The 24,821-nt window shown below is 37.6% G+C and overlaps 2 protein-coding genes across 2 annotated transcripts in view; both read right to left on the bottom strand.

Annotated features, from left to right (window-relative positions):
• Positions 1-2,939, bottom strand: part of LOC127638357 (synaptotagmin-1-like) — a 28,162-nt gene extending 25,223 nt beyond the window's left edge. The window contains exon 1 of the mRNA XM_052119842.1: positions 2,807-2,939. The gene's annotated coding sequence lies outside the window, so the exon portion shown is untranslated. The remainder of the gene's footprint in view (positions 1-2,806) is intronic.
• A 7,505-nt stretch (positions 2,940-10,444) lies between these two features.
• Positions 10,445-24,821, bottom strand: part of LOC127638252 (ras association domain-containing protein 8-like) — a 35,616-nt gene continuing 21,239 nt past the window's right edge. The window contains exons 2-5 of the mRNA XM_052119696.1: positions 18,498-18,701; positions 15,094-16,052; positions 13,328-13,472; positions 10,445-11,860 (exon numbers count right to left, since the gene is read on the bottom strand). Of these exons, the coding sequence (XP_051975656.1) occupies positions 11,742-11,860; positions 13,328-13,472; positions 15,094-16,052; positions 18,498-18,600 (1,326 nt within the window). The 5' untranslated portion in view covers positions 18,601-18,701 and the 3' untranslated portion in view covers positions 10,445-11,741. The remainder of the gene's footprint in view (positions 11,861-13,327; positions 13,473-15,093; positions 16,053-18,497; positions 18,702-24,821) is intronic.

The following is a 24,821-nucleotide window of genomic DNA, read 5'->3' as shown; positions in this document are numbered from 1 at the left end:
CATTTATGCATTTGGCAAACACTTTTATCCAAAGCGACTTACGTGCACTTATTACAGGGACAATCTGCCCCCAGAGCAACCTGGAGTTAAATGCCATGCTCAAGGACACAATGGTGGTGGCTGTGGGGATCGAACCAGCGACCTTCTGATTACCAGTATGTGCTTTAGCCCACTACGCCACCACCACTCTTAGATAACATCCTTAAAGTTATGAGTTGAAATCACAGTTTTTAAATTCCCTGACATTTTCTGATTTTCCATGTCCATGGGAGGCCTGGCTTTCTAGACTTAAATCAGTAAAATGTATGCTTCCGTTTCACTGTTCACAATGTTTCCACAGAAATAATGCATGGAATATACATATCTTAAATACACATCAGGAGTGAGCATCAGTGATCAAACAGAGCATGCTCAAAAGCCTGTAAGTTCTACACTAAACATTGAAAAATTGACTACTCATTTGATTGAGTAATCTCATTCCCTCAATTGAATTGAGTAATGGCATCTTCAAAACGTATGTAATTAAGTTCAATTAACTTGCTGTTTATATAGAATGAACTTAACTATTTAAGTTAATTTAACTAGATGCAAGAAGACTTAACTCCAATTTGCTATTTAAATAGTGTTGCTTCTACTGTTGTTAATCATTTACATTTTTTTTACTATTTAATTTTAGATCAAACAATAGCACAGAACAAATAAAGATCATAATTAATTCTATTTCAGTCATTAAATAAACTTAATTCTCCAAAGAAATGAATTTATACCTTACATGCACTTTACCTGCACATGTACAGAGAATCAGTCAACAGGGTCCAACTTGACAAAATGGGACACTACTAATAGTGACATCACACAAAACAACTATTTGCAACAAAACAACATAAATAATACTAAAAAAGTGCTAAAACCTCTTAATTACAACTGTGTAACTGTCCCCATAAATTACCTTTGACCAAAGAAACATAATTAAATAATTAATAAACACAAAGAATTATGGGTAATCCCATAGCCTCAATTTAGCACTCAAAAGTTTGAGTTATTAATCCTTAAAATCTTAAATCAGTGGATAATTTTTTTAGATGAATAAGTTCAGTGAATTTAAAGTTATGAGCCCAAAACTTGACATTTCAAGTAACACTAAATTAAGTTGATATTTCCAGTAACGACAACTTCAGGGTTTACAGTGTACCTTCACCACCAAACTTGACATTCAATGTGCTCACTGTTTAAAGTTGACTATATTGATTGTTTTAAGTAATCTCAACTTTTTCTTCATAAAATAGTTCAAATCATTTTTAAAACTGAAGATAGATTGATTTAGATTTTCACTGTACACAGGACCACAAACACTTGTTGGCATGACAAAAAGAGGATATTTCGACATTATGAAAGTTAAACAACCAAGGAGTGTTGACAGCCCTTTGCAGTCCATTAAAACTGGGCGTGCTTAACAGATAGTGTACAGATAACATTATTTCCCAGTGAAACATTGCTATAAATATGGAACAATGGGATGCAAAGAAAACATGAGGCGTGAAAATTCAACATTTTCTCAAGCAAAACTTTTGCAATACCAATGTCAGGTGAATGAAGTAGTCAAAGCACAGTTTAAAGACGCAGCTTAGTTCATGTATATCTCAAAAGAGGATATTCTTGAGGAATCATTTTGAACAATCCGTTTGAAAAAATGAAAACTAAATAATAAAACATATTCAATGGTATAATGCAACTAAAATAAAACATCTACAAACTTTGGACACTTTTGGATACTTAAATCACACTTAAAAATGTCTAAATGTCATCATATCAAACCAATAGGCAATTGCAAACAGATGTTAAGAGCTTTTCTCAGAACTCAGAACTAAGTTCTCACAAGTGTGCTACCAGAGTAACCACAGGTGTAATTCATCACATTAACTACTGTATGAATGTGTTCCACAAAGTCTGACATCCAAAAAATGCCTAAATACTCCTTTAAGAGTACAACTACTGCTTTACTTTCAATAAATGCCACTTTTGGGGGCCTCTTTACAAACTCACATTAAGCACAACATTTAAAAAAAATGGAGCCTTACGGTGCCACTCACTGTTGTAGAATTAGTTCAGTTCGGATCTTGACTCCTTGGTTGAAGGATGAAAACATTAGGATGATTCATTTTCTGAATAGTATGACCACATTCCTTATCCATGTGAATGAGGGATCCACTGCATACCAGCCAAAGAGAGAGGAAGTTACTGCCCTCTAAGCTGCTTCAGCTCAGGAAATAACCATTATAATGTGCCATTTGTTTATTAAGAGTAACAAATATTAGGGCTATAATCACTGGATCAAGAGAGAGCTGTATTGTCAGTTCAGTCATCTGTTGTACACATCTCTATCCATTTGTCTCATGCCATTTACTGAAACACATTTATATAACTCAAAATGTCCACAATTGATTATATATATATATATATATATATATATATATATATATATATATAGTCCATTGATTTTAAGCGGCGGTCAATAAAACAACAATAAAAGAAGGTTGTGTAGATCTTGCTATCAGTTACAAGACCTGTTCCTGTTGACATATTGCCATTTTAAAAAAGTAACTTTGACGATGGTATGGATTTTGCAGAATGCAATTCAATGTTTGTACAATACAAACACTCACACTATATGCAATTGAGTTTCACATCTAAAGTGAGCTGGAATATTCTTAGATTTCTGAACATGTAGCATGCCAACCTTATGTCGAACATTGGACCCAGCAGAACATTTCTAGAGAAATAAACAAAAGTGCATAGCTGAACTTGCCTTATGCAGTAGGTCAGCCTTCACACACAGTTTCAACTCTTCTCTTGGGTTTTCTTGTCCAGTTGTGTCCAGTTAAGTCATTTTACTTCACTGGAATCCCAAAACACTTGTGAACTTAGACCGCTCTTCTAAAAGTGTTCTTTCAGTATGGAAATAATGTAACACCACATGCCACACCTCAATAATACACAAAACATTATACGCTCTTATGGGACTCATGCACACCTATGGTACATGAAATATAACTGGAGTGGAGGAAGAATGACAGATAGTCAAAGATAACATACGAAAATATATCTATAAGATCTGTATATAAGAGCTACAAATTATATTCAAATGCAAGAAAGGAATGAACATGCAGCTTCCTTCTAGCTCTGGAAATGCTAGCTGGGATGCCCATTGAACGCAAATATGACAGTAAATTAGAATAGAAACCAGTCTGGGTGCATTACTGTGTAAATATTAATATTAGCCTGTCAATGTATTTAAAGACATCTATCTACAGTATATATCCATGTCTCTGTCTTTTGCTTGTTTAAACCCTTGATGAAACCTTAAAATAAAAGGCTACCATTGTTTTACAAAAGTAACACTAACTGTAACTATGGTATTTCGAAGATTTGAGTTAACACTAAAAATAAATATCTCTTTGGCTGAAACTGATTCAACTGGACAGCTGTGCCACATGTTTGAAATGAGTTTTCTTATTTTATTATTACTATGTATTCTCAACACAAACACATTGTGTAGAAAGAACATATGGGTAAACCCAACAAAATGAGGCATGCCAATGTAACTCAAATAAAACCTTTTTTATTTTCTTATGTACTAACTAATGAAAGTGAATGCTAGTGTGGTTCAATAACTATGCTAAAGTTAGCACAGCATTTACTTAACGAAGCGAGCAATCAATTCTTGTGCTACATCTCCGTCTTCATCGTTAGCTCAAGCTCCACTCCTCACCATAATGTAAACCCTCAAAACGCCAACATAACAGAAACACTTTGAAATTTCAACAAAACATTAAGCACTAACAAGTATCCCTTTATATTCATCTAGCACAAAAACACTTAAAATAACACTTAATTTTAACGTTTACTCCCCCTGTCGAGTCCCATAAAAAGCATGCTGGGAAACTGAAATCACCTGCCCAGTTTCACAAGTAATCTTCGATTTTACCATTTTAAATGGATAGAAGGAAATGAAATCAAGTTGTGACAAAATGTATATATAAATCTATGGTTACTATGATATCAATACAAATACAAACTACTCTTAGACTACTATGAACAATGTCAGAGACTGTTTAGCACTTCTGTTAAAATGGATGGGAGAAATTGGAGAGCCCAATGGTCAATGGATGTAGAAAGAAAATCCCGCCTTACAGGTAAAAAAAAGCCAATCACTTTTAAGATACAGACATAAACAAGGTCAATGAACTCCAGTAAGCGCATGCGCATTAGCTATGCAAGCCGGGAAAAATCTGTATTTTTAGTGCCATCTGATTCCAGTGTTGTCAGATTTTATTGCTGATTTCAAATATGTTCTTTGATCATAATCTTGACCAACCGTTTATGAGATTTCAGTGTTTCCCCTTTTAAGTAGGTAGGAGCTGCACTGTCATGGATGAAATAGCCTCCCGAGAGCATTCCAAAGATGGCCGAGAGTGTACTGACTTGCTAGAAAAACTTTGACAATGTATCAACATGTACATGATCAGCTAAAGGTCATTTTCTCAGGTGATGTCATTGTGTTCTAAGAGGATTCACTTGATAGACTTACAGATTTTGGATTCAGTGAAACCCAAATACAGACAATCAAAGCTGCAAAGGTAATTCGTGAATTCGATTTTGTGCGAATGTTTATATTTATTTATGTTTTATTATTATTATTATGAAGGATCTGCAAATTATAGAACTCTAGATAGTAATTGGTCATTTTTCTCATTTCAACAGAGTGACCGATATAACTATGACCGATAACTCTATAAACATTCTGAAAGTATTTTTCATGTTCATATCCTCCATAGGCATTTAATTTTTTTTATAAAAGGTCTAAAGGCCCGGTCACACCAATGACAATCATTTTAACCATACAGTTTTAAAAACCGTTCTCTGTCTAGAGGAACGTTATAGTTGGGAACACTTTCAGAGTGAATTTTTTTCCCAGCTGATGAATGATAAAAACATTGACAGCCAAAATCCATCCAGCTTTAAAGGGCTTGAGCATTTAAAATGGCAGACAATTGGGTTTCCTCTCAGAATGAATGGTGAAAAGTATTAATGGAGATAAGGTAATGAAAAGCTAACACTAGCTGGTAGTTTAAAATGACCTCAGGTATACATTGCTAATGTCGACAATGTCTTGCCTCCTTTGAAATGTGGTGAAAATGACAACCCTAACAAAATGTGTTACTTTATTTGTACTTGTAAATACAGTGAAGATTGCAAGCCCCACTATAGATGGAAGAAGCGAGGCTTTTCCAAACTTTGAATCAACTGAACCAATTGCTTCACAAAATGATTCAGAAGCACTCGGAACTCTGCACACTGAGGATATCTGCTGGTTAAAGCCATTTAAATGCAATGAGAACACAGAAAAAATATTCCAATATCACGTCCTACTAAACTGAACGTATCTGCAGCGTGCTTACAATAAACAGAATGTTATCGTCCATTGGTGTGGATGCTGATATAGTTGTCATTATAGTTATTGTTTTTGGTGTGAATGGGCCTTTAGCCATAATCCTTTTAATAAAGAAAACCAAAACCACCATCTCTAATCACACAACAAAATTTGATTTGAAAGAAACAAAAAGTATATGAAACAAAGATAAAGACAGGTACAAGACAGTGTGATTTACATGTTTCATGAGGGAATGTTACAATATAAAGCTTATATTAAGACTTATATTAAGTATAAACTCCTTGGTAACACTAGCTGCATTTCCATTATCAACTCCGGGGCTTCAGGGCTTTCTCAGGGCCAACTGATTACCCTTGGGCCAAACAAGGCCAACCGGGGATTGAGGTGGGTTCAATGTCAAAGGTGGAGGCTTGCAGAACTTGTCAAGATATGTATCAAGCACACAACGGTACAGGTTCGGGGGGAAAAAATGCGGGCACAGTACAAATCCATTCAAATGCACAATGGACAAAGTGATGCCCAAAGAAATGACTTTCCATGGTTCGGTGAACTTTCGTAGATGGTGTGCTGGGACATCATCCCTCTGTTAGTGGAGAGACCTGTTACAGTCGGTGAGTTATCACTAATTTATCTTGCTAGCTAGCTAATGTTTACATTCAATATAAACTTGATATTCTAGATAACATGATACCTCAGCTTGAGCTTCCTGTTTGCTTGTGAAATGGGTGAGGTGTGTGACATTGGCACCAGGGTGGTGTATTAAGGGTGGGTTTTAGGGCAACACTGTGGGGCTATTGGCTAGATGGTGGGAACGCAGATCGCTTTTGGTATTGCGAATCGAGGTACGTCCTGGCCAGTTGATAGCTGTTATGAGTGAGCAGCGAAGGCAGACGAGGAGATGCGGATCCAAGTGCAGTTCAGCTTTATTAACCTCTTCCCAATCCTGTAAAATTAGCCTAAACGCCTAATCAAGGCATACCCAAAGTAAATTTAAAGCTGTTCTTGAACCGTTTGGAGTACATGCATGGTTGCTCACATCTGAAAGGGGACACTCTGAAGTTTTTTCCCCAGCAGTCAGAATTACTGTAAGTGCTACTGATTTTGAGTAATAGAAGTTTGAACACAATGAAATAGAAGTTTGTTTTTCTGCCTGAAATTTTTTTTTGCATACAGATGCCTGCAGATGACTATAACTTGTAGCTATTAGCTTGAGAACACAATGGGATCACAGCATGAAGCCTTACCTAGTCCAAGTTCAAATGTTATAACAATACCATAAAAAATGAATATTTTACACATGTTTTTCTAAGGGTACACCCAGGCGTTTTACAAAAGTGCCTTTTGGATACTCCAAAAGGACCCTTTGGTAAACTAGGACAAAAGGGCTACTACTATTGAACGCTTCAACGTACAGTCATAATTTTGGGCTCTAATGAAAGATGACACTTAGAGCTATCATATGCCATATCCAGATCCACTATTAGTTTTGCTGACACAGAGTAACTGATGCATAAACACATTAGAGTGCCTTTTCCCTTCTTGAAACTAAATGTTGTGCATATAAAAGAGTCAAAACTAGTGCTATGGTGGACAATTTGTTTATATAAAAAATACACAACAAACTATTTACATGAATTTTTACACAAAGTATTTACAAACCATTATAAAATTGTACATGTTTCTAGCAACATGCCAGTCATTGTAGCAGTCACATTTGGGTACAAAGCACAAAGGCACATCACAGGAAGAGTACTTCACTGGTGTCTTTGCATGACACTGCCTGCACTTCAGACCGACCAGCGGTGCAAGATTTGGTGATGTGCAACGGCCTGTGATGTGCTCTTCGTGGAGCAGGAGATACGGGTCTGGCTGTGGAGTGAGACCCCAACTCTGCCAGCTCCTCAGCAAGGGTCTCTCTGAAAGCCCTCCTCTCTTGATGAGGTGCTGTCCTGCTGCTCCACTTTATGTGGCCCGCATCCGGCTCCCAATCGCTATCTGATTCAGTGAGAATAAATAAATGTAATTTACAAAGCTAGACACAACTTTTCCATCTTTTCTGTATTCTATATATATATATATATATATATATATATATATATATATATATCGTTTTCTTTTCGACTGTGTAAATATGTATTATTGTATGTATATTTACTGTAAATACTGTATACTTTGCCAATGTACTATGGAACAAATAGATGGGCCTACACCTCCCCCATGAATTCAGCATTGTAACAAATAGATGGGCCTACCCTCCCCCACCTCCCCAGCATTGTAACAAATAGACTCTCAAACACAACATATATTCTTATTTTCAACTTATATTTATTGATTTATTTATATATGTATTTCGCGTCCATTTATATATATAAATACATATTTACAGTAAATATACAAAACATCTATATAGCATGTCAATAGAGCTGAAACAAACAATGAACTAAAACCTCACACACGCACAAACGGTTCAAACACTCACTGAGGAAACACACGACAAAGGGTAATTACAAAATGTGTATTCATTATTCAAACTAAAGCTTATTTATGCGAAATATATGTTATAAAACACAAGAAAACACTTACTTGTCCAGAGCAATGTCTCATCTCTCCATAAACATTTCCTCTGCCTCCGAATTATCCGTATTGTTTTCAGAAATTTCATCTCCAAACTCATCATTTTCACAGTAAATGCCTTCTTATATCACATCCTGGGGTGAAAATCCTGTTTTTCGCGTCCGTTTCACCATATTTAAATCGCCAAATGTGTAAACAGTTCCAAAACAGCTCTCCAATACTTTTACGCACAGACGCACAAAACACTCCGTAATGGCAAGGCAATTTTGCGCACACACATTACAGAACCGTGCTCTAATCGTCCCACTAAAGCCGCATATCATTGTTTTCAGAATTTCATTGGCTATACGATGCGTCAGTCATTTCCACTCTTCGATGTAATTGGTTTGATCAGTAAACAAAGGAAAGTGGGTATGCCCTTACACTCGACACAGATGGTGGTTGGGTATTGAAGGCTGTGGACAGGACATGGAAGCTCCTATTGGGTCAAATGAGGTGTCAATCGAAAGGTCAGCGTGCGTGCTTCCATTTTGATACCGGATATAGGAAATGTTTACATCTGAACTGAAGTTAGTACCGATTATATGTGAAAGATTAGGCACAGATGCCAGGTGCTTTGAAATGATGCAACAAGAGTCTGTGGATATTTATTGATGTAATAATGTGATTTGGACTAAACATTTTACTTGATTTGATCGTTTGGACATTTGACAATGAAACAACACCGTTTTTGTCGGGAAGTTATGGATCAGTGGAATACTATGAGGCTTCATAGGTGAATTGCCTAAATTTTGTTATTGGTTGTTTATATGTTGGTGGTCTGACAAAGATATAGATTGTACCTGCTGTTGTGATTGTATCTTAAAATGGTTTATATCAATAGAAAATCAAGAAATGTAGCTTTCCAAAGATATGTGGCATGTGTACCAATGTACACACAGCAGTTTTGTTTATCGCATACTTTTGTACATTTAAGGGCCCGTCCGCGGGCTGTCTCAGTCCATAAAGTTAAGGAAACAAACAAGGCAGGTACACAGAAAACACGGGAACAAAGGAAAAACCCTCAATGGGGAAATAAACACAAGACTGAGAAAACAGACAGGGAACACATACCAGGCTAACAACATTCAACGATTGACAGCGACGAAACAAACAGACAGTGTTTAAATACATGGACATAGGGAGACAAGAACCAATGAACAAACAGAACTCAAACAAGATAACAAGGTGATAAACTAAAACCAAAGACAACTAACGAGGGCAGGTGAAAACAATGACACAGAACACGAACGCTAACAGGGAGACTGTGGAGCTAAACAAGGGACAAAAGTGAAAACTACGGAATACAAAAGGGACAAAACGTGATAACCAAAGGGCAACGGTGAAACAAGACAAGGTAATCCTTACAATAGCCCTAGGCCAATAGTGGAAAAGTGGCTCTTGAATTCTCTGATTGATGGAGCTCTCTTCAGGATTATGGGTAGTGTAGTTCTTCAGTGAGAATTTCAAACTTGAATTTTTGAAAATGAGGTTGAAATCACATTGATTTGTGGCTTCACATATGTATATATCATTGCTTAATAATATCAGAGCTCATGGTAGATCTTTTTTAAAATTTTATGCATTATAGCTACAAATAAATTTCTCATATTAACCCATCCCTCTCTTAGCAGACTTGCATGAAGGAGTTTGCCATTCTGACTGGCAAGATGAGGACGAGATTTGGCCATGAAAACAGCCCTCTCTGCACATGTCTTATAAAAGCATGTGGCTCTAGAAAAGTCTGTGCTTCTGCACTGAAAATGGAGGTCTGGATGAAGACGAGGCATTTTGAATGGTCAGAGCTCAATGCAGCCCACACTGGCCATAGTGAAACCATTGTGGGATGGTGGACTACACAATCTGAGGGACATGTCTGCCTATTCCTGAGGTATAGTAGAGCCATTGGACACAAACAAAATGCTTTTCTTACTTTTTTTTTGTTAATGTTGTGCCAATTCTTCTTAACAAATTATTTGGTTTTGTCTGCGCTTTGTTGTTTTTGTTGGTCTATGTAATTTCAGCACCATTGCGTGATGGGAGAAAGGTGCCTGGCATTGTTCCTGCCACACTACTTGGGCTTATGGTTAGGATTAGGGATGGGGGCACAGGGTTATGGCATGTGCTGCCTGCCAGGAACAAATACAGGCACCTTTGTACAATGGGCCCACTATTGTCACCAAATGGATTTGCAAAAATAGTCCCCACCCACCCTGTCTTCTATTGGCTGTACAAACAGATAGTCACGCCCCAAACACACACCATTGGTCGAGCCGATCTGTTTTAACATAAAACATATCCTGCATGAAAGCATGTACTGTTACACTTTTTTGTGTGTGAAAAGGATTTGTTGAAAAATAAGGAAAACTCATATGGGCTATATTGGGTTTAATACTGGTTCAGGCACTATGGAGTAAAACATATAGTAACTATTGAATGTTGTTTTGTTTTTTTTAAATAATGGTACACAGTTCACATAAATAGCTACACCATTAATCAATTGCACATAATGTAAGAAACAATCTGAAACAAAAAAAGTTAACATATTTCTACAATCTACAGAAATAAAATGTAGCCTTAGGGAAAAGACAAAGGAATAAGAGCAAATGTTTGGCAAACAACATTAGAAATACCAATATCTAATTCACAAGAGTTAACATGCCAGCCCCATTTTAGATGTGATCATAACACTACTCATGTTTAGTTACAGCAAAAGAGCTGTGATTTTTTTTTTGGGGGGCCAAATGATATACCACAATACTATACATTACATTGTATATGGTAATGACATTGTGTAGCTAGAGTGAAAGTTTCCAAGCAATATTACTTATGTATTTGTCCATAATTGAAACATAATTGGTTTATGAACATTTCTCAACAATAAAAAAATAAGGGGTAAATATAATAAAGCAAGCAATACAAATATATTTTGTTGCAGTCATGCAATACCTTAATGCACATTCAAAATGTGTTCATCTTTGGCTCAACATAGTAAAACACTCACACAGAATGATAAACAGATGTTTTACAAAACAAGACAATAAACAAACCATAGCATGCAATACAAAAAGCTAAATATTACAGGTTTGAAATTATGATACTTAACACTGATGTCTCTCCACTTGAAACTTGAACGTTGCACATGCATTCAAAATCTTTTTAGAGGCTAAAATATGAATGAAATAATACAAAAATATACTTATATTTCTTAAGTAATTATTCCTTCATCTACCCAAGTTATTGAAATGACAACCATTTCAGTAGATAATATACTGATATTATACATATGAAAATAAAAAATAAAAATGTTGTCTTTGAAATAATATCCAGTTCTTTGTGGTGGATTGGTGATCAAGTATAGACAAAATGTTTGGAAGGTGTATAGAAATCTGATTTATGGTCATATATGAACATTTTATCAAATTAGTTCATATATGTCAGCATATACCTTATGGTCACATTTTAATTGCACTATTATTTGGGAAATAGATGTTATATATGGAAAAACATACAGTTTTGTATTTACAAATGAGAGCTTTTTAATAGCTCTCTTAATACTGGAATTTGTACAGCATCTGTTGTCTTCTAGTTCTTGAAGAAGCAAACGATCAAATTCAGCCAAAATCTTCCTTGGTGAAGATCTTAAAATTTCTGCTACTGAAGGGATTTGCCATCCTTAAACGTAGATGCCCTCAGGATTTAAAGCTGATGATACTGGACTCTGTAGTCCACGAATGCTGCCCACTAGATGAGACAAACCCGGTCGTTTCAATGAGCCAGTTAATGAAGCAAAATCTGGGGATGGAAAAATGATTAAGGTGTGGATGTTAAAGAATACTGTCTAATATCTTTTTAATTACATGCTTACTTTGTTCATAATGTTCATAAGCATAATGTTATTTTGACATTATGCTTACTCTGGGCTCTTTTTTCCATGGCAGAAAGAAAAATCACTATTGACTCATAATTACTTGATTGGACAGCCAAGAGTTCTTCAAGTATTCAGTATTAATCTAGAATTTCAATTCGAACATAGTCAAACTTATGGGTGTTGCAAAATTTTGACTGCAGGCATAGCACTTGCTTAACATACTCCAACCACAAGGTGGCATTTTGGATGGAGCATACAGAAAATCCACACTCTGAACCATGTGACTTCTAAAAAGAAGATTTAAAACCGTCATTTTATTTCCCCTTTCTCAAGGATTGACGTCATTATAGTAAGAAAGAAACGACAGATTGCTTGTGCAGAGTTAAGACCATTTTAATAAACCAATGCAACACTAATCTGTCACAACAGGGAAGAAGCAGTAGTTCTGAATCACCCTCAATCCTTTATGGTTTACAGCAAAAGCTTTTTAACTCTGTACTGCCCACAAAAAAGTACAAATCCCATTTATTTTTGACATAGACAAACTAGCCAACATATATAAACCTTTGAAGACAAACCTACCATGAGCTCTGAGATTGTTAATCAATATTATATCCTTCTTTAGAAGCCACAAGTCAGCGTTCAACTTCATTAAAAAAACTAAAACAAAGGTTGACAGTCAAATTCCCAAAAAAGAACTACCCTACCCATAATCCTGAAGAGAGATCACCCAATCAAGTCACAGTTATAATGGAAAATGAGCAGGGACCGCACACTCCCAAGAAGCATTGCGAAGGTCGTTATTGAGTCATTCAACCTTATACTCTCAAACTACTTGGATATTTTTTTGTATCTGAATACTTCACAATAAACCTAAAATATATTGTTTTATACTTGTAATCAACCACTATGCATCAGTAGTTTTATATTCAATTATATGAATGGGACTGTAGTTCATTTCCTCATAAAAGATGTTAATGACACTTAATCTTTTTTCCAATTTTGGTGTACTTTTTTGCTCAAAATCATGTTCGTATTGGATTATCTCAAAATGGAGAAGCCTTTGGGGAAAATACCAGAACCAAGGCCAAAACCAGAAAAAATGGGTGGTCACTGTTGCGCTCTATTGGAAACTTTTATCTCAAATTGCTTTACCATCTTGAAAAGAAACGAATGTAAGGGTCTGCATGATTTTTTTTATTTATGCACATGCACAAGTTACATACCCTGCCACTGCACTAAATTGAAACCAGATGTGGCCTTGCCGTTAATGACACTATAAAACTCATTATGTTTGAGGTCTTGTCGTCATTCCTGAGTGCTTACACTATTCATACACTATACAAACAGAACACGATCCTGGCTCTAGTTATGTTGTTAAAAAACGTTACCTTTGTCATCTGTTGTGTTGCTGGAGTCCTCATCGCTGGGGTCCACGGGTAGAACCGTGACTTTGGTCCCTGTTTGTTGGATAAACTGCTGCAGGTTTACCTGCCTCAACTCTTTGGTTAGCTGTTCCAGCTCGTACTGACTGTCCTGGGGAAGAGAGGGTGGAGGGGTGCTAATGAAATGTTTGTACAGTACTGCAACTGGCAAACTGTCTGCAATTGTGCAACATTAAATGCCTATAAATAGTAATAATGCTCTAATGTACTTGCGTAGAATTAGCTCATATGTTTGAAATTTTATTGTCAGCCAAATTTCATAATCGTGACAGCCCTTATTGCAATGGAATCTGAGTTCTTAAAGAGCAGAGGTGTGAACAACAAGGGGTCTGAGACCACATTAATGTGAAGAGGTCCAAAAAAGAAACTGGGTCCTCTTTTAAGTCCACTTACACTGTGAACACTAAAGTCACTGAGGTCATTTATGGTTGGTTCACTTTAACCAAACTGGGTTTGGTTCACTTAAAATGTACTATATGTGAAACCTTAGACACCGTTTCAAGTTGAAAAAACTTCCACTGTTAAAAATGCATCTCAAGACACCTACATCTTTTCATCGTTTAAGAATGCTTTAACCAGTAGTTACGAGAATGCTACCCATACTCAAAAAAACTCAAATGAATTGTCCATTGAAGGCCATTCAAATAAAGCTATATATACTTATTCAGAAGAAATATTATTTTGCAAGCAAAAAATAAGTCACAAATATTTCACAATATTATAGGAGGTGTTTTCCAGTGAACATTTTTTGGGGGGCTCTAAAAAGCATGAAATGGACTTCACAGCTCAGGATGGTCACTAGTGACGGGCTTGGGACTGTGCATGCTCTTGTGGCACCATCAGCTAATCAGCATGTTCAGCATGTAAGGACATCATTTTCATGCGGCTCCAGATAATTTGAACAACTTGAGGGTCATCTGCTACCTTAGCAACTGCCATTGAAATTGAAATTGCTAATGGCTTTCAAGATATTATAGACCACCTTGGGGAAAACCAGCACATCAACAACCACAATACAACATATGCCAGTCTTTTTAGCAGGAAAAATTTGCACTAGACCATCAATAACTGTACACTCAATAATGTTTTGTTTTTGTTGCACTGATACCTATAAACTTAGATGCAGCATCCCACAAGAGCAAAAGTTCTCACATATCAATGCCATTATACAGTGCGCTATTTGCAGTCAGACATGATTAATTTATTCTGTGAGTGAAAGGGTTCAATTGCAGGGGATAATTGAGATAAAGTAAGTAATATTCGGCTTTTCATATGATCTAAATATGGCACCACTCATGAACGTGAATAAAGCAACTTTTCCTCTAAAGGCCAGTGTATTCTTAGTTTTTCCACATCAAATTACATCTTTCGCATGGTCAAGCACTTTGTCCTTTCTAAATATGCTTATTTGACCGCAAGCCCATACGGATGCATTTGCCGCATGTGCACTATGATACTCTTTAGTGCAGCAGGTACATGTGCCAACGATACGCACAGTCAAGGACTGTCTGAGTGTCTAGAAAAATGGGGACAGTGTGTATGCATTGTACTAATGGCGAAATTTGTGCCACGTGCACTGTGTGTAAGGCGTAACGGCACATGAAAAACATACATTTTAATCATTGCTGACTTCAATTTAAAATGTCAAATTCCCAATAGCTCAAATTAATCAGAGTTAATGTTTGTTAACCATGTTAACCAGGTTATCGTACCTGTAGTCTCTTGAATGACTCAGTAATTGAGCGGTCCACTGCTCTACAGCTGTTCTCAAGCTGGGCCGTGTGCTGAGACTGAGCCTTAAGTTCTGCTTTCACCCTCTGACGTCTTGCCTTCACCTCACCTTCGGTGGCCTGCTGCGTCTCTCTTATCTCCTTATGCTGTCGTTGAGCCTCCAGTCCTGCCTCTACACCCTGCAGACACATCAGTCGCTGCTCTAAATCTGTATCACAACTGCACAGACGACTGCCCAACTCCTGCAGCCGATCCTGCAGCTGCCTCTCGCTCTCCAGCTCAATTTGGAGCTCGGTGGCCCAGAATTCCTCCTCCTCAATCTCCACCTTGTTCCTTCGCACCTGCTTCTCCAACCTTGCAATCTCCTCTGTCACCTTCACATACGGATCGCAATCCTCTACTGTTTTCTCATTCAGCATCTGAAGCTCTGCCTCATATGCCTCCATCCTGCGATCTAGAGCTGTTAGGGTCTCCCTTTGAAGCTTCACCAGTTGGGTAAGATCCTCCATGCGGTTGCCTGATAACCGAGGGGACATTGACGCTGTACTGTGGCCACTGTTTGCTACAACCACTCTGTGTTTGGCGTTACTGTCGCTGAGTTTGCCTCCACTAAGTATGTCCCGGAGGCTACGGGGCACACCCGTGAATGTCAAAGATTTGCGGCGTGGCTCAAGTCGGCGCAGGGGGCGTTCACCTGGAGCTCGGAGCTTGGCCATCAATGGAAGACTCTGCCGATGCAAGCCACGCTCTGGGCCCCTAGGTTTCAGACCTTTGGTTGAGTGGTACTCATTCAGAGAGGGGCCCGTGCGGTGCAGGACAAACTGCACGTCGCCGGCATACTGCCCCCAAGTGTTGAGAGAGGCGACCGGGCTCTCATGAGGACCAAGATGTCGTTCAGTGTCCCTCCATTTTTCGATCAGTGTGTAGCGCCCCGTGCGACCTACAAAAATTGAGTTTAAGGAAAAGTGACAGGCAAGTTATTTGCTGTTGTACAGCTTCAGAAAACGTGAAACAGAACACACTAGTAAGTAATTACTACTTTTATGTAACTTATTTTAGGAGCCTGATATCCACTGGTCAAATAAAAGGCTTGGAAATTATATGAGAGTGTAAAATCATGACAGAATTTTCATTTTTGGGTGGACAATTCCTTCAAGTGTGAAGGTCTGTGCCGAGTTTGGTAGAAGTATCTTGAAAGCATTAAGAGGAGTTACATTTGATAATTTATGTCTTGGTTAAGGGATTTTGAAAAAACCCTAAGCTAAGTGTGGAGCGGAGGGGGGGGGCCGGGCTAGAATGTTGCACGCCCGGTCCCCAATCGGCCTGTTGGGGCGCGCGAGGGATAAAGGTGGCCGGCGACGACAGTTCGAGAGAGAGAGAGAGAATTACGGGCATGTCCGTCATGTGTGTGTTTATGTTCGTGTGTTTTGGTTTTGAGTTTAATTAAATGTGATTTATATTAACAAGCCCGATCGCCTGGAGTGGTAGGGCCGCTGCCAGGGGTGGAGGAATGTCCCCAGTTGCCGCCAGAAAAGCGGAGGGGCGTTCTGTCTGCTGGGGGTCGGAGGTTTGACTCCAGTTCGCCCGGAGAGTGTGGCGGCGTGTTCGAGGACCACGCGACGGTACATCAGAGAACCGGTGAGCGGTAAGCACACATGCTTTCACTCATTAGGCTGTGGTGCTAATATGGGTATACTGTTTTGAATTCAGATGCAGATTTCCCAATTTGCTCACTACTTTGCTGATCATTTCAATTCCTCAATTTGTATCCATAGAATTTGCACAAAAAAAAAAAAAGAAAAACAATAAGTCTTCTTGATATGGTTTGTGCACCTCAGTGGAATCGAAGCTAATAGGCAACTAAAAGTTTAAGGAATGAAGATTTGTACTTTTACCATGTAAAAAAAAGTAGAAGAAAAAAGACAGCTCACTCCTGAAACAGCGAAAGGGGAGTTAACTTTTTTTAAGTGTTCTTTCTTTTTCAAGAATGAGTCACATTTTCCATGTCAGCAGACACTTTGGTTGCACCAGGGTTTCTCACTAGTTCAAGAGGGGGCCCTTAGATTATACCAGTCTGAGTGCAGCTGAAAATAGAATCAAACGGTGACGTCAACTAAGACAGGTTTAAATCAAAAACAAATTGCTCTGGGTCCTGCTGGTGTTGTAATTAACTAAAATCTGCTTCTTAGAAAAAAACATTTGTGCTTCACTTTGAAACTAATCTAAAATATGGCTGATGTCTTTGACGTCTGAAACTGTTGGAAAGCCAATTCATACTCTCTGATATTTAATCTGCTTTTCAATTATAAAGTGGGTAATGATTACAGAATTAGCCTGGATGCCAGATGGTTTCAGCATTATTCAGACTTTATGGTATCTGTGTTAGCCACGATGATCTTATAATGAATTATAGCTCCAAGTCTTCTATACCAGTGTTGGGCAGTAACTAAAATTATCAACAGTGACAGTAGCTCAGCTGCAACTCAAAAGAGTTTTCCAATATTAGGCATTTTTATTCCAACAAATAGCTGTACTGTGCTATATCATGCACACGCAGCTTTGTAAATGAGCAAGCTGAAACGAAAAAAGATGAATCTATCACGCTTGCAAGCACACCAAATATACTGATTACTACCAAAAATCAGCTTATTCAAAAGATCAATGTTTTTACAAGCAACTCGAAATTGGTTAATGGGCAAAAATCGATCCGTGTCAATCAGTTTATTCTTAAAGCATTTATGAACTTTTAAGGAGTTTAAATGTCAGTTTTTGAAGCATAATCAGTGTAGGAACGCATGCAAATGTGCTCAGTGTTAACACTTTACATTAAGGTTGTATTCGATCACATAATTCAACTACAATAGTAAACATGAACTAACAATGAACAATAAAGATGTCACCTAACTTCAAGCCAAAGTTTTTGACAATATTTTAACGTCTAGCTGGATCAGAGAAATCGGGCGGTAACTCTTACACTAGTTTGGATCTTTGTCCTTTTTAAGAATCAGACTGATCCAGGTTTGTGTCATGGTTGCTGGAAGCTTTCCCTCCTTTAATGATTCTTTATAAACTTCTAGCAAAAGTGGAACCAGTTCTGTAGCATAAGATCAAAACAATTCAGCGGCAAAGCCTTCTGACCCAGGTTTTTTTTAAAATATTTTAACATAAACTGATATAAAATTATGCAATAAGTTATATAATTGGTATCCAATTAAATGCCTTGTTAGCTACTTTTTGTTAGTAAGTGTAGCTATTCACTTTTTCAAAAGGGTAGCTTGATCTTGTGGCATCGCAAATTACAGTTTTAAAGTAGCTTCTCAAAATGTGAAGTACTACATTAAAGAAACAGCTTATTACTTATTACAGTTATACTGAGACTTCTTACCAATGGCTTGAGCCAGAGCAATGACCACTTCCTGGCAGGTGGTAGCCTCTGTGACACCACAGACCACACGCTGAACTCCATCGACCCATACCTTCAGCTCCATCCTGGGTCAAACTCTGCAGTGTCTGGGGCTGCTGGTCTGATACTTCATTCCTCCTTGCTCCAGGGGTCCAGGGCTACAGATGTCACCCTCCCACGGCAATTCTACATAGAAAGAGAATAAACACAATGCAGGATCGGTTAGGAAACACTTGGGGGTAGTACAGTATATGCATCTCACTGCCAATCTAAGACGTTCTGTGGCGGGACATATAAAAGGGTTTGTCCTTTTGCTTATAATAGCTAATAGTATTTAATTTACATCACAGCTTTGAATCCTGGTTTGCTATTGCCAGAGGCAGGTGGTATTAGGGGAGGGAAATTCTCATTCTAGATATCATTTTACTGGACAAATATTTGAATACAATGCGAGTTATCAATGTTTTGGTCCATATCCCAATAAAGAAAGACTAAAAATGTTAAATGCACATCTGCTAAAAGTTAATTTTGTCAATATTTAGGCATACATATAAAGGTACAGTAGCATGAAAGTTCAGCTATTTTTACAATAGTGTAGCTTCTCTAATAACAAGCTACTTTTGATAATGTAATGAAAAAGTGATATCACATGACAAAATAACTTGCTTTTTGTTGCACTGGGTGATTTTCAATACCCTAATTGATGCTTCCTCATTTCATTGCTTGACCTGGAAATGGATCAAAATCCACCATTATGAGGGCTGTATAAATTCTTTAAATTTACAGCGAAGCTTCTTCTGGATGCTTCCTCTGATTCCGTCAGAGCAAGCATCCTGCGGAAGCTTAAGAAAGGATGCACAGATGGTCTTTTTTGTGTGGAAGCATCTAAAGCATGCCTAAATTATCCTCCCTCCCTCACACCTGGAACAACAGTTTTAATTAACATTTTACAGACATTGTGTTGTGACAGCTACTGAATTCATTTACTCCCACAACTTTTATTTTATACTCAACTCTATAGTTTTAATGAGGTGTCTTAATGGTCTAAAGTGTGACTTCAAAAACAGGGAAAATATGTATCCGAATTTCTAAATCCTTTTTTGGTGAGGAAACAAATATCCATTAACTTTGTAGAAAACTTTTAAATGCATCTATCTAGTAGGAACAATAGAGGAGCGTTGTAACAAGAGCCTTTCCTAATCAGGACAGCTTTGTAAACGGAAATGACTGCCACTAGCAGCAGACCTCTGGGTTTCCAGATGAACATATTTCCTTCCTCAGATCTGTAGTAGAACAATCAGCTTTTTTTCTGTAGCCGCAGTGAGAGGAGAGATGAGCACACGCTGAACTCAGCGAAAAACATGTTGAAAATGTACTATAAACCTATTTCAGTCATGCCAACTCTCGAAAAGATTTAGCATGTGAATGTGGGTATGACATATTGAAAGGATATTGGTCTTGGCGAACTAGATCTGCTTTGCTGCTGCAGAGCAAGTATAGAGAATTGTTACTGCTAGAAAAACACATACAGCGTTAGCATGTGGACACGCTGTTGCTGCAGCACAATGAGACAAAATGCATAACAAAACAAACAATCCCCCAACAAAACAGGTAAGTTGCATAAATACATAACACATAAACACAAAACACAACCCCCCAACCAGGCAAATCTATCACCAAGACTTGTGTACTGCTGCTGCTCCCAAGAGCCATGAGTTTATTCTAGCTAGGTGTGCCTTGGACACGGGTCAAATGGCGCAATGCTAATGAACGAAATTTCTGTGTGCTTCAGCCTGCTTAGCTGAAAAGCTTAAATGCAAGTGACCTAACTCATAATGTGTACCTGAGCAAGGAAAGCCCAAAATTATTTAACTAGTGATTTAAACTAGTTTGTGTGGATTTAATTGAATCTAATGACCTAAAATAGTGATGTGTGCAAGCCAGATTTGGCTCAGGTTTACATTTTCCGAGTAAATGTAAAAGGGGCTTTAGTTCCTGCAGTGGAAAAAGGCCTACTGACTACTATTACCTTCCAGAACAGTCTGACATGCTTTTGTTTCCAGAAATAAGGCATCTGCGGCTAGAGAACATTTGATCTGAGAGCATTTTATCTGAATCTGCAAGTGATTTATCATATTTAATAAAAGAGCCACCACAGTGGCTTCAACTTCCATTTTCATTTCTATATTGTGCCAATTTCTATATAAGATTTTGAACTTTTACACACTGGAAACGCTTCTTTACCCGCAATGTTTTTCCATATAACTTGGATAAAACCATGATCTAAGATCTGAGACTGGCATAGTATCTATTTGCAGAAATATCGAAGATGTGTCATTAATAAGCCAAAGAAAACAGAGTTCAAATAAATCAAAGTTTCATAAATCAAACAAAAAGGCAGAATGAGACAGTGGTGTTATCAAACAAGAGTAAAATCCATAATATATTTTTACTGTCCAAAAGATAATTTAGTGTTTAACAAACATTTCCCACCCTCTCTCTGACTGTTTTTATTGATGCTGTGGCTTTTAGAATTACCTTACTTGGATGAGAAATAATCAACAGCACTTTAGTCTGCTCACTCATGGGCTGCAGGGCTTGCCGTGACAGACATTTTGACAGATTCATGAAACAATCTGTGCAGAAATCTGATCTATACACCGTTAATATCTGACTGCAATTAAACTGTCAGACAGACATTAAAAATTGAAAATAAAAAATTAACTTCAGTCGTTCATATATAACATTAAAATCGTTTGGAAATTTCAATAATGGTCTTTTTTGGACTGTGGATGAAGTTTTGAGATCTGAAAGTTACAGTGCAGTATGTTTTTATAGGAAAGTACATCAAGCTCTTTTATTTCAAAAGTTAAAGGAATATATGTAATATCTTGATATGATCCATTTTTACTACTTTTCATCCTTTCAGCCTTTTTTGATTGACTAAATAACTGCAACAATGCAATTTATTACCTACAATATTTTATACTTGTATACATTTTAAAGGGGTCATGTCATGCATTAGGTTGCTTGAGAGTAATTATAATGTTAGTAAAGGTTTTTGTACAAAGAAGTCATAATGTAGTATTATAACACCTTTTTCCACCCTGTCTCTGAGCATCTGTCTGAAACACTCTTGACATTTCTCTGTTGCATAGCCTCTTCAATATGATTCCCTTTTAAGGAAATATGGGATGTTTTGCCAGTTGACTGGAGAGGGGATCCCCCTTGACTCATTCGCTGCTTAAACATGTGACAATGCATGTTCATTTTATCAAAAAAACAAAACAAAAAAAACAGGACCTCATGGCTAATATGAGGCAGTTGAGACAGCTGGCAACATTACAAGCATATACTTCATCATTATCTTTTGTTGCACAACACGTTCTTGTCACATAATAAAATAACTTAATCTCAAATCAATATTTTTTAGCAATTATGTATTTCTTTGGTAACTGTGTAATAAAAGCATGATCTGTTCCACATTGGAGGCCTGATCATGGTTTATTTTCCAATACAACGGCTGATTATACAATTCCTTACATATCAAATACACACAGATGAAATAGTAGTATTACATTTGTTACTCACCAGCATTAATATCATGTCCAACTTAGTTGTCACTGCTCCATCTTTCAATATAAGTTTATTTGCAAAGTCTGAATCAAAACAGTTCTCCAAAGAATCCATAATACTACTGTAACACTATTGTAGCAATTTAAAAACACTTTCAGAGTTAGTGTACCTCAACCGCTCTCTCTCTCTCCATTCACCCTAATGATTACTTATGTTGTGGAGGTGGGGATATTCAAATGACACTGCACTGTGATGTCACTGCGCGGCCATCTTGGTATTCCCTTACATTCTGTATTCCTATGGGGCTCAATGGGAAATCGTCTGTTTTGGTGAGTAATTTTTACCTATCCAGTCACATAAAAAAAAAAAAAAAAATGTAAGTCTGCATACACTGCATCACAATGCAATCTTTTTTGTTATATAATTTAGGATAAATTAATATTAGCTATGCAGCTAACGTTAACCACAATGAATAACAGTATAACTCACTAAGTCAGCTTTTTTGGTCAAGTTGAATATCTAATTGTAGATCAACCGGTTACATATGATGAATATAATGTGGGCTTGCATTAATTCTCTGTTTGTGATTTGTACTTTTTGCAGTGCAGGCCTGAATACGGCCCAGCTCACGGGCATCATTTGGAATAGACGAGGAGCAGGGCAGGACTGGTAATCTGGCATACCGGGCGTTTTTCCGGTGGACTGACGCACTTTGGGGCCAATCAGGGTGGACTGGCCATCGGGAGAACCGAGCGGCCGCTGTGTCGGCCACGATAAGTTAAAGGGCACCTAATATGGAATTTTGAAAATTACCTTTCATGTAGTGTGTAACATAGATTTAAGTGAACAAAAACATCCTGCAAAGTTTTATATATGAAAGTTCACCGTAAAAAAAGTTATTGTCTCTCAAAAGTAGGAGTCGACTCTGAGTCAATGTAATGAATCGATTTTCCAACGAGTCATTTTCCTTTTCGTTGTGACGTCAAGACGAAAAATGATCAAATTGGCCGCGCCCATTCATTGCGCGCGCAGACACCAGGGAAAACTTGAAAACATCATGTCGACAACAAGACGCTGTGTTCTGAAGTGCATATCAAAAGCGACCTTTTTTTCACTGCCCAGGGACGAGCATGTGAAGAGTCAGTGGCTAGTGTTTATATTTACAACTATACCACACAAGTATAGCCCGAACCTTGTGCTGTGTTCGCGTCATTTTAATGACGATTGCTTTACGAACATGAATGCTTTCAAGTGTGGATTCGCGAGCTGGTTGATACTGAAGGAAGGTTCAGTACCAAGTTTATTTGGATCAGCTTCCTCCTCCGAATCACAACCTGTAAGTATTATTAATAATTGTTGCTTTTATGTGTTTTTTAGCACGCTTAATAAGTATTTGTGTGTGTTGTGTAAGTTACGCTCAGCGCAGCTTCTAGGTCTCCAATGTCAATTTTTTTTAAATATGTGAAGTGTTTGTCGATGTTATTGGAGTTGTCATAAAGAATAGAGCAATAACTTGTAGTAATGCAGTGCTTTATCAATATGTTTATGCGTTGGGCTAACGCAAACAATAACTGATTGGGTGTTTACCACCGAACTTTGGGCTATGATCGCTAACATAAATCAACTCAAATTCCTAATCTGATTTAGATTTTTTAACTACAAAGCGGTGATGGGCGTTCCGTTTCCAACAATCTCTGCACAGAGTATACCAATCACAACTGACTGGGTCATCTGACCAATCACCGCAGATTAGCGTCACGCAAAGGAGGGGTTTGGAAAAATGAGTCGTTGAACGAATCATTTGGGAGTCGGTGAGCAAATCAGGTAAACATAAATGCATATTATAAGACAACAAAAGTGTTTTTTGTCATTGCATGCATGTAAAACTGTTGTTGGGGACTCCAAAAACATTTTAAAATGCCATAATAGGTGCCCTTTAAAATGAGCCGCCGCGTTAGCGAACACTCTCCCCCAACAACTTTTGGGCCAGTTGCTATGTCAAATCCTGGTCCGATTTCTCTTCCCAGTCCAGCCCTGAAAAGGTGCACATGGATATTGTTGAAGTTAAACAAGGTAAGTTTGCAGTTTGGATTTCAATAAACATCCCACTGAATGTTAGATAAAACTGGAATTGGTTTGCAACAGGAGGAAAAGCTGTTGAGGAGACACTGTCAGCCTGGCTTCACTGAAGAGCTGTTTTAACAGAGAAAAAATATTATACTATCTGTTTTTATTTGCAATGAAGATACTTTTGTAACATGCAGTGTAACTTTTTACAAGTCATATAAAATCACTGTGTTTAAGATAGTTATAACATTTAATATAAATAGAAAAGTTGACCCAAATTCTGTCATCATATACTCAACCTCATGTCCGTCCAAATCCATGTGACTTTCTTTTGCTTTTTTATTCCATCTGTTACTCCTTGTCAGAGTCTTCCGTAAATATTTAGTTTATACGTAGGGTTACGTTCTACCGAAGTTTAATGGTGCAATGTTCAAATATTTAGAAGTGTGTAAATTGTGACTTAGTGCCTATTTACGCCACAACTAGGCTAAGTTGAAATTTTCATATAGGTGGTGCAACCGGCCCCTGATCTTTATACCAAACTTTTCTTTTTTCTTCTTTTTTGCAGAACAAGCTTGCCCAGAGTTCTCCTAAGCCGTTTGGACTGTGATGCAGCACATGTTTCCTTGGCAATGAAGTGGAGGCTGATGTTTGTGCAGCTTT

This window comes from Xyrauchen texanus, chromosome 46 (assembly GCF_025860055.1).
Source record: "Xyrauchen texanus isolate HMW12.3.18 chromosome 46, RBS_HiC_50CHRs, whole genome shotgun sequence".
Lineage (NCBI taxonomy): Eukaryota > Metazoa > Chordata > Actinopteri > Cypriniformes > Catostomidae > Xyrauchen > Xyrauchen texanus.
Note: the sequence above shows the minus strand (reverse complement) of the source record. Positions and strands in the feature narration are given on the sequence as shown.